Raw genomic sequence first — 11,125 nt, 5'->3', positions numbered from 1 at the left:
GGGGAACCATGAGATTCTCATCATTTCACTCACTAAGTGACTGAGTGAACAGCTGCAGAACACAAAGCGACAGGGGGAATGGTGGTGGTGGGGGGGAGGGGGCTTCACTCCTTGAAAGAAAAAGAGAGAGAGAGAAAAAAAAACTACTACTAGGGGTGGGAGCAGAGAGAAGAAGGAGGCTGAGAAAGAAGGGTTGTGCAAGACAAACACTTCCCACTGTGGAACTGAAATGTTATTGTAAGGTCACTTGTAAGGTTCCAAAAGGGCGGCCCCCTTACCCCCACCTATATACAGGCTCTTTTCCAATGGCTAAAGACCCTTCTCTCTGGCCAAGGGTGTAACACAGCAGCCCCTGGCCTTGGCAGCTTCAAACATCACATCAGCAACAACTTGGAAGACCATGGAGTATCTAAAGATTTTTTTTTAGAATTAGACGGGAACCAAATGTTTGAAAACACAGTCAGTTCAGAAAGAATAGGTTGTTCTTTCCTATGCTTGGTCAATTGTGCAAACCGAACAGAGGTCAATTATCATTTGAATGGTGACAGGCTGACAGCTCCGTGGTACTTTGTAAGGAGTTCCATGGGTTTTGTGAAGGTTAACGGGGGCAAAAGGAATTCTATTTAACTGAACCTGACTCCATTCTGCCAACAGGAAGAGTGTGTGTGGTCTGTGAAACCACATCCACAGCCAACTGGCCAAACAAACTAACGAGCATTGTATACAGCGAGACCTTCATATTATTCACTCAGTTTTTCCAAAAAATGCTATCGCATCAGAGCATTAACATACAGCTGAGAATACCACGAGACAGACCACGTCCCCCCGTCCCGTCCCCCTTGAAATCCCATATGAATGCTAATTGAAGTGTCCATTAAAAGTCAGTCAATGAGGGAGGGTTACTCACAGGGATTATATGACCCTGCTAAAGTAAACACCCGCTGACCTTCATTATGGCTGCTTATCACAGCTCCCCTCCTCTGTGCAACCCTTTCCTTTCTTTCCCCTCAGAGGAGTGAGGTTTGACACATTCCTCTCTCAAAACGTTTCCTCTAACTTTCACAGATTTGGCGGGGTCACTAGGGTGCTGCAGTGAGGTGAGAGATGGGGACCAGTGTGTACTGTTGGCAGTCTGCGGTGGCAACGCCACCACAGACCGCCACAACGATGTACTGTACGGTCTCCATCAGGAAACTGGGAATATTATTTCCACCTGGCTGTAATGGAGATTTAGTTGGGAGAGAATAGCTGCTGGTATACCTCTGAGGTTTTCAAATTGCCTTCTGCTCCTTGGCTTTTCATAGAGCAATTTCACCATGCTTAATAACACACACACACACACACACACACACACACACAATGCGTGCCACAGGCTCATTCTCTCTTAACTTCTTCTCACGCACTTCTAAATGGCATACCGTCAGTCCCTCGTCCACAGTGTACTCTAATAGACGGCAAATAAGCCCCATCTACGGGGATGAGGAGTGTTTAAAATTAATTACTGCTGCCATGTCCAACCTGGGGGACCACAGCACATAATAATCCGTCCATTGTTCTCTGCAAATGGACCCAGACTCAGTAAATAGGGGGGGTTATGGAGAGCATGGAAAGGCTGGGTGGGGGTAAAGGTCAGATTATGCCTTGCTTTAACGACAGCACATTAACTTAATTCACTTCCCTCGACTTTACACTGGTAATAAACGGAGAGGAAATGCAAAGAGAGGCACGGATAAGAGAGGTTGGTACATGTGTAAGGGGGGGACGGCAGGCAGAACTTGTAGTTTGTCTCGTCATAAATTGGTTTGGGACACAATAGCTACACAAAGCTGCACTCTGAGGTGCTGTATCAAGACACACAGTAAAGAGTTGAGTACAGTAAACAGTCAAATGAATGCACCGCACGTCGTATATTTGTGTTTTCATTAGCAAAACCAAATTCTAACTGGTTTCCTTATACAATTCAACTAAATTCAGCTAAAATATTTAACCACAATAAGCCTCATTTCATACATTGCCGACTACAAAGATATCACGTGGTGACTTTTCTTTTTCTTAAGGTAAACATGAAGGAATGTTTTGCTAATGGAAATAAAGAAAATAAAGCTTTTTTACAAAGTAGGGATGCCAGGTATTGGCAGTAAGTATGAAAGTATTTCAACCCTGGGATGAGTGTCGATTAGAGATTGTAAAAATAGACACAATATGAATGTGTACCTGTCTTTTTTTCTAAGCCTATGCCTCTGTCTTTCTCTCCTCATCTGTCCACTCTCCCCCATCTTCTCTAGATGGACCCATGTGCCAAAACACTACCGTGTTTTACCTTCTTACTGTTCAGACCCTATTTAAAAAAATAAGAGGACTTTGGGGTATTTGGTTACTGAGAAACTAGCCTCATTACGTTTAAAGGAAATGGAAAATTGTGTGGGAGCCAAATGGCCTTGTGATTTTAAAGGCCCTTGGCATACAATTTATCTCATAGTACCTTCTTGTTATGGAGCCATGATGTAACTCTGCTATAAAATGTATATTTTCCAAAAGGTTTGCAGAGCAGTTTTGTATGCTCTAAATTTCTCCAGATGGCTCAAAAAAGGTGTAGATGAGTACACATGTGCCTAGTGTTAAAACCGTAAAATTGAACTGACTCGTGTTAGTGACAACACAGCGGCTGCGTACGTAAGTCACAGACTAAGCTTTCCTTCCCCCAAATTATTCAGTACTGCTGCAACTGGTAAATGTATCTGCCTGTTCTGAAGAAAAAAAAACATCTCAATTTGGTTTCAATGACAAAGGAGTCAAGAGATTGTATTCATCACATGCTCATACATGTGTAGTGTACAAGTATTGTGATAAAAATACAATGACATGACTCTTTTCTTTTTGTCCTCCTGAAATGTTACAATCCGAAGTGATATTGCCCTGTTTGTCCCCGTTTAAGTGTGGACTTGATGTCATATGAAAAAGGACTATACAGAGACATTGGAGTTGGAGCCACATGGAGGGGGGATGAGGGAGGGAAGAGGGGTAAAAAAAAGATCTTGGGAATTGCTCGTGTGTCATATGTGAAAATGCTATCTGTAATGTACTGCTCTTTCCAAATAAAACAAATATTATAAAAAAATATATATATACAATGACACATGAGTGAATGTGGTCAATTGTATGTCGTACACACATACATAGCCCTGGTCAAGAGACACCTTGGGTCTTTCTCGTCTGGCCTGAGTGCAGCTCTGCAAAGCACACAGCAGGTCCATATATCCTGCCCGCTGCATTCCACAGCTAGTGTACCACAGCAGTCCCCGGGTCTGTCACCACATTAGAAGGTCTGCTGGGACACATCACTACGCACCCCCCCAGCTGCTGGTAGCTTGTGGGGTAACAGATGGGGGAGGAAGGGAGCTGGCTTGGAGGAGGCATGGGGTTTCAGAGAGGGTTCTACGTAACAATAGTTATGTCCTGAACAGTGCCGTCGCAAGGTACAATACGCAATACACAATACGCACTGCGCGTAGGGCAACACACCGAGGGGGGGCAACAAAATGTGCCAAAAAGTGCCAAGCCGACCCTCAGTCCCTCATAATGACATTTTTCTCCACAGCTCCGCTGCATAATAACGAGCGGCCGTGTGTGCTCCTCGCAAACGGCGAAAGTAGCCGATCTGCATGAGGAAACACAGTGCTCTTATCGGGAGGGGTGCAGCACAAATATCCTACGAGTAGGGCAACCAATGGTCAGCGACATCCCTGGTCCTGAAACTCAAGTTCTGTGAAAGGTGTGTGAACATGCGGGGGTGTGTGTGTGTGTGTGTGTGTGTGTGTGTGTGTGTGCTTGTGCGTGCGTGCGTGCGTGTGTGTGTGCGTGCATGCATGGGTAGACTTGGATCTGGCTGATCTGACGAGCAACAGCAGCAGGCTTGAAAACATTAATTCACTCTAACTTATCATCCGTCAACAGAAGAACATTTGTTGAACTTATTTGATAAATGCTGTAAAGTAACACAGAAAATGTGTTTTCTACTGTTTCACACATAAGCCAGAAGGGCCACATCATCTTGTATAATTTAATTTGCATTTGTCTAAGATGTCATCATACACTGTTAAATTTTATGGGGACAGTTTTACTGCTGTCTCAACCTCTGCTTCTCCAGGAAAGCACATGTCTCTCAGAACCACTGACTGGATTTCAAAAGAATATCAATGCAGAGCTGATACAATTGCATCATAAACACAGACCCCGCTGTATCATCACTTCCTGCCAAAATATTGTCCATATATAATATAATACAGACTTGTTCATAGACCGACTAATCTAGACATCACTCAAAACCATCTCACACGGGCTGTCGGCCAACTATGTATCTGTCCGTGTTTCAGCTGTTTATCTCCAATCGCTTCCAGAGAGGAAATATGAAAAACATACTGTATACTCATACTGCTTCTTTTTTTTGTGCTGCAACCAAGTCAGTGAAGATCCCCAAAGATAAATCATCCAGCCGATGAGGCGTGCTCCTTTTTCTCAACACAGATGGACTCCCTGCTTGGTTTTCTCCTCTCCCTGACATCTGTTAATCAGTAAACATACATAATTGCCTGTCTAATCTTATTTAGCCTTCACGTCTTGTTTACTTTTGGTTTATCCGTACTGTGAAGGCTCGGTGACCGTGCTGTGAATGAGCCATTGTGTGCGTCTGCAAGCCCATAGATCTAATCTCCCCCTTTCTAAACCACCGCCGGTCCCCTACCTGCCCCGTTACCAAACGCCCTGATAACAACATGCAGGTATTGTGCCCATTGGGATGCCTCTTAACTTTGCTGCCATGCTGAGCAAAAATATATAGAAAGAAGTGAGGCTGCAGAGCATGTTTTGTTTCCACTGGGAAATTCTCTCTGAATTACAAATTTCTCCCATTAAGCATGCCATTTGTTTTTGAACATATTGCCTTGGCTTGCACTGTGACTGGCCAGTGGTCACAGCTAGGTCTACACACGCACGCAGGCCCGTGTACACACACACACACACACACACACACACACACACACACACACACACACACACACACACACACACACACACACACACACACACACACACACACACACTCTTTTCGTGAGAGACCGTCCCTTAGCCAATCCCAGGAGAGCTGGACTGTAATTCTGTGACTGGTGTTCCTTCACCCTGGGAAGATGGATGTGTTTGTTTGACTTAGCACTAATGAACACACACACACACACACACACACACACACACACACACACACACACACACACACACACACACACACACACACAGTGGGAGTATGCATCGGCTTGCCCTCTCTCAGTCTTTCCCCATTGTTGATTTTGGGCTCTATTTATTTATTTCAAGTTGCCTTCTCTTGCTTCTTCTCAGTGTGAAGAAGCTGGATCCAGCTGAGACTTTCTTCAGGTACACAACAAATCACAGCCCTTCAACTACATTTATACTAAAAGTATTGTAGGGTTTGGTATAGAGCGTCGCAGTCCCGCCCCCGACGAGCGGCCCAGAAGAGTTTCCCATTCATTTTCCCCATAGACGTTTCAGAAAGTATTTATTTAAAGACAAAGCCTCAGACAAAGCCAACTCGGATACAATTTCTTTTGGGCCGAACAAATAATTAGAGAGAAGAAAAAAAGGAGAGGGTACAAAACACCTTTCTTTCTAATTATTTGATGCGATACGTATCCCAATACTATGCACATCACTAAAATGACACAAGGTTAAGCAAAACACTTTCCCCCACAAATATGGGCTTTGAGTATGGCAGGGGCTAGCTGCTAGCTTTAGTTTCCACTTTTCATGTCCTCTCCGATCACTTCATTCTCCCTCTTGTAGAGGGATATACTGTACCAAGATGTAGGGTAGGGCTCAGTAACACAAATGCACCACTCAAACCCTTTGTTAATTTGAGTCCCCCAGGTTTCTATACCACGCTCCCTCCTTTTTCCCTCTACACCAAATATCTTCATTGAAACTAGCTGCCGGTCTACTAAGTGCATTGGGATGTGTTGTGAGCTTGTAGATCAGCTATTTTTTTTATTTTGCCAAATGATAGCTCCAGAATAGTGATGCTAGGGTTGTTAATAAAAACAAACAAACAAAACTATCAAACACAATCAAATACTAATAGTACAGTAGTACAGATACGACAGGGCATAACCGATATGCATAGCAATCACAGCAAAAAAGGAAAAAAAGAAATAAAATCTCACAAAAATGTATCTCACCTCTTGCACAGTTAGTGAGTAAAACAGCTTCAAAGATGAGCAGCACAATCTTCAGGACTCCCATCCTGATCAAAGGCAACTTCATGTTCTCCAAATCTGAAACACACATGGTCCAATCAACACCCTGTAAATGTAGCTACATAGCAGCAGCATTTTAAAAGTATTATGTGCTCTCATATGATTACATTGTTCATACTAACTTGCAATACATTAATTTACATTAGCCAAGTCATACAATAGCATAAGAAAATGTAGTAGACTATTACTGAAAGTGGTAGCCTATTTATTCAGTTTGTATCACAGACTCACAGGACAATACTATATTTTAGTGTATATTAGCTGAATCACTGAAAAACGAAACAGTTAATCTCGTTTATTCAACAAAATGCCAATAGGCTTTACTTGCTGTAAACGACAGTACTCCTAGCCTGTTCTGTGTAGTCACGCAAAGAACTGCAATAGATTTAAATTGCAAGGGGTTTAAAAACAACAACATTGTAATACCATACCTGAATATTTAATAATGCAGCTATCACCATATCAACCTCTGCACAGAAATGTGTTTGTGTGAAATCCGCAGAGTGTCCATGAATCAACTGACAGTGGCCGAGACTTCTTCGACCGCGGTGAGGCTGGAATAATAGTAGACGCGCACTCTCGGTCAAAGAAATAACGGAATTCGGGAGAAATGTCAAACTATCTCCATCTTAAAATATAAAGGAAAACACGCACACATAAAGAGTGCCCGCTAAATCCGTTCCTTAATTGGAATAGAAGTCAGGATCTCAGCAGCAGTCCACTGTGAGTCAACTTCATGCAGTGACTTTTACAGTAACGCACTGCAGAGCGACTTGTCCATCCCAACCCTCAACTTTTGACCAATCAGCTGCCAGACTGGACACATATATCATCATCACGTTAACTCCTTCTCTCTCGCTAAATCCCTCTATGCCCCTAGCCTCGGCTCGGTCCCAGGCTTACTTATCTGCGCTATGCCCCTGGTTCTCAAAGTGGGGTCCGGGGACCCACAGGGAGTCTGCCGAGTGCCAAGGCAAACACCTAAACCGGGAGAGAAACCGGGGGGAAGGGATCAGGTTTATTATTAATTACTATTATTAATTTGTTTAAAACCTTCTGTCATCCCTGGCACAAATATTTTCAAATACAATTTGGGCCCAGCTGGGGACGGGGTCCTCTGTTCCTTACTGGCAATCTGAGAGAACCATAGTGTATTAAAAGGATAGAGACTGAACCGGAGCGATAGCCCCGCCCCCGTAATTCATTTCAGTGGAAGTTGCTCAGTGGCGTGGAGAGAGAAGAGAACCCATCGGCAAGTAAAGGAGAAACAGCGCCCGTTAGTCAACGGTCTCGAGAGACTACCTCAGTCACTGGTAAACTATGCGCCCGTGTTTGAATAAATCAGTTTGATTACCATTAGCCTACTAGTATGATTTGTAAATTGTTACTCAGCAGACAATAAACCGCATGCAGTTTGTAAATGCTGCCACCCAGTGGTACAATCATCCAAATCAGCCACAAATCAACAGCTGCGTGGGTGAGACACATGTCACATATCCATTCCTACCTCTGTCTTGTCTGTAGCCTGTAGGTATTTAGATTTCCTCTTCTTGCTCTATTTATGCATTTTAATCTCAGGAGAGTAATTTGCCTGATAGCTTCAGTGCAGCAGAGACATCCACGCTGATCCCTCGCCGACGCCAAATGTCCACCAACAGGGATAATAATGAGCTAATGACGTATTTCATTGTGTCATTTATTTTCAGCTGTTCTTCATCGGTATTTCACATGATGCGGCGACCAGGTCCCGCCAAACGTTACGTTACCTAGGCTTGAGTCATGTGCATGTGGCCTGCCCTGGACTGCCTGGAGGATGGTTTGTTGTTGAAGTCCAGTGACTGCTAACCTCACGTCACCCGACTTTAACTTAAAGTGACTGCAGTCGGATGCGGGCGCCCTCTCCTGGCCGGCATGGGCTAACGATTTGAATACAAAGTCAGAGTGGGCAACTAAGGTCAAGAGAAGGGCCAGTCTCGTAAAAAAAGATAAGAAAAAAAAGCCAGGAGGATGTGATCATAGATGGTTAATGTTGTGCCAAGGTACCCCGTCAGTATGTGTTCCGCCTTCAGTATAATGCATATGGGTCTATATTATAGGCCTGTCAAATTCTGTACTGTTAGGAAGTGGTCCCCTATTGTGTACTGTAAAATGTGTGTGTGCTATATGTACATGACACTAAACTTGGCAAAGAACCTACAGTATAAAGTCAGACAAACGGGTGCAGATACAGCAAATGTTCAATAATGAACTATTAAACTTGTACAATAACTTCAGTGCTCCAGTCTCTTAACCTCTTAATCCTGAACACACACAAGTGATGCTGTGTTGCCGCCGTGCTCAGTTTGAAAGGGCCATTATATTATTACTATCTTCCGTCAGCTGAATCTCTACTATCCTATTTATAAATAAAGTCAAATGTTAAAACTAATAACATACATATGAAAAAGACGAGATGTTCCAGCATCAGCCACAATCAACATTTTTGAAACAGGAAAAAGTTATTTAATATACATAGCATTTAAAACTAGATAACATCATTTCTGTTTTTCAAATATGTTACAGCTCGTTATTGAAATGTAATTGCTTTTTTGCTTTACAAAATAAGACAAAGCTCTATTATAGGATATCTTGCCCTTTAATTTCTGCATGATTCCTCTTTTCTTTTTTTGGTACAAAAAAGTAGTTATAGCTTTTATACATGATTTATTTAAATTTAGTTTTTTCTTTTTTTTTAATAAAATATTTTTTTTAACGGTTTATATTATTTTGATGAAAATAAAACTGTTGTAATAGTAGTGGCATGAACTAGACAGTATAATGCCTGAGATTTAGCTTTACATCAGACTATAATGGACATACTGTAAATAGAGATGTCCCGATACTGTATAGGTATCAGGAATCGGATCGGCCCTTATTTGTCATATCGGGTCATATGGGTATCAGTGAATATGCCAGTCTAACCATCAATCCGACACAGGCGTAAGGGGTTGACACTATGGCAGATAAATAAAATGTTGGGACATGTGAAGTTTGCTTTGGAGTTGCCCAAACTGCAAACTCATTTGAGTGAGGAGTCTGCTAAACACAACACGAGATATATAGCTAGATAGCTATAAACACAACACGAGATATATAGCTAGATAGCTATAAACACAACATAAGATCACGACACTGGTATCGGTATTCAGTATCGGCTAACACAGAAATTGAGGGATCGGATCGGAAGCGAAAAAAGTGTATCGGGACATCCATAACATACATGGCTGGAGTAGAGGTGGAAGATATTTTATAAAATATTCCTTACCTTGGAAGCAGAGTCAACAATGTAAGATAGTTAGGTGCAAATTAATCGACAGTACAAGTACTGACACTCTGTTCCAGGCTGACAGTACCACTATGACATCTGCACAGGTTTTTGCCTAAGAAATAATAGCTGTCCTATAGTAACTCGTTACTATATAAATAGCACGTTTGCCTCTACTAAAATATGTGGGACTGTTGTAATTAGTAGTCGCTGTATTGCACAATCAGGACAGGGAAATAGGAGAAAAACAGAATTGGCCTGTACCCGAGAAGGCCTCTTCAAAGCATAGTGCACACATGTGATGCTGATGTCTGTGCAGTGTGGAAAACAAACTCCACTAGGTGGCCTCCAAGACCTGCTGACAGTGATAAGTAATGGAATCCCTTTCACCCAGGTGTGTGCAGTGGAGTCACTAGAGAGAGAACTATAAAACATGCCATGGTGCAACAATGGGCACAGCCCATATAATCATTAAAAGGCTATTTTGACAATCTTCTTAGAATTAAGACCTCATTTCATCAAATTATACAGTATTACACATTCATTGCCATTAAAAGAGTAAACAAATCATTGCAATATGAAAGCTATATGGGATGTTTTTCCTTTTTTTGTAATAATTTTTGCTTTGCTGAGACTGATGCAAATTACTTTCCACTTCCCATAAACAACCACAAATATGCAATGGCAGAGTGTAGTTATTATAGACAAAATTATCCTTATTTACATGGCTATCGTGACTTACATTCTTTTGAGTAATCAGAGTCCCATGGGAACTCTGGCACAAATGTGGGAAGCCCGCTATCACATAAGAAAACATGTCACAAGGCCTTTTGTATACGCAGAAAGTAAAACAAAACAGATGATCCATCGATGGCCTGCTCTCCCTACTTTGCAGCAGTCATCTGTCGCAGTTTGCAGCACAATGTGTCAGTTGAACATCTTTCATTGCCTGCTACTTCCTTTGATGTACTTCTTCTGTAGGCAGGCAGGCATTTGTGAAACATTTGTGTGTGTGTGTGCGTGTGCTTATATGTTCCCTTTTAAGCCGCAGCATCTCTGAATCAAAAGAAAAGGGCCCAGTTGTAATCTGTGTGCCTGCACATCATGATTTCTTTTGTCTTCCATCCATTACAGCCTTTGTTTTTCCGAAGCCTGGCTCAGCAGGGGAAATAAGGACGACCATTAAGGCGTACCCGAGCAGTAGAAGTAGTATTAGTAGGGTTGGGGAGGGCGGGAAGGTTGCTTTGTACACCTCCTTGGATCGATCCGATCCTATGCCTATGAGCTCGCAGAGGCGTATTGTGTGCTTTTCGGTATTCATATCTGGGGGTCAGATGCCAGACTTGTCACTGTAGAACGGCGTGACGTGAAACATGTAGCAATGTGTGCACACCCTGACCGGCTTCACTTGGCCATAGCGGGGGAGGGGTGCCGAATGGGAGGAGCAGCGGGAACAGAAGATCTGAAATGACACGGTGACAGGCACAGAGTTGATACCATG

General features: G+C 42.7%; 2 protein-coding genes across 7 annotated transcripts in view; both read right to left on the bottom strand.

Moving 5' to 3' along the window:
* LOC310877607 (fibroblast growth factor receptor-like 1) overlaps positions 1–7,113 on the bottom strand; it is a 31,882-nt gene extending 24,769 nt beyond the window's left edge. For 2 of the 3 annotated variants that reach the window (XM_083791546.1, XM_083791548.1), the window contains exons 1-2: positions 6,752–7,113; positions 6,243–6,338 (exon numbers count right to left, since the gene is read on the bottom strand). In XM_083791546.1, the coding sequence (XP_083647672.1) occupies positions 6,243–6,327 (85 nt within the window). In that variant the 5' untranslated portion in view covers positions 6,328–6,338; positions 6,752–7,113. The remainder of the gene's footprint in view (positions 1–6,242; positions 6,339–6,751) is intronic. The other variant, XM_083791547.1, reaches the window with a different exon arrangement.
* Positions 7,114–8,799: 1,686 nt separating this feature from the next.
* The window catches only part of zfyve28 (zinc finger, FYVE domain containing 28), a 31,217-nt gene continuing 28,891 nt past the window's right edge, over positions 8,800–11,125 (bottom strand). For 3 of the 4 annotated variants that reach the window (XM_083791190.1, XM_083791191.1, XM_083791192.1), the window contains one exon: positions 8,800–11,086. In XM_083791190.1, coding sequence (XP_083647316.1) covers positions 10,955–11,086 — 132 coding nt within the window. In that variant the 3' untranslated portion in view covers positions 8,800–10,954. The remainder of the gene's footprint in view (positions 11,087–11,125) is intronic. The other variant, XR_014570806.1, reaches the window with a different exon arrangement.

Source organism: Protomyctophum parallelum (genome assembly GCF_964188405.1).
Source record: "Protomyctophum parallelum genome assembly, chromosome: 20".
Taxonomy (NCBI): domain Eukaryota; kingdom Metazoa; phylum Chordata; class Actinopteri; order Myctophiformes; family Myctophidae; genus Protomyctophum; species Protomyctophum parallelum.
Note: the sequence above shows the minus strand (reverse complement) of the source record. Positions and strands in the feature narration are given on the sequence as shown.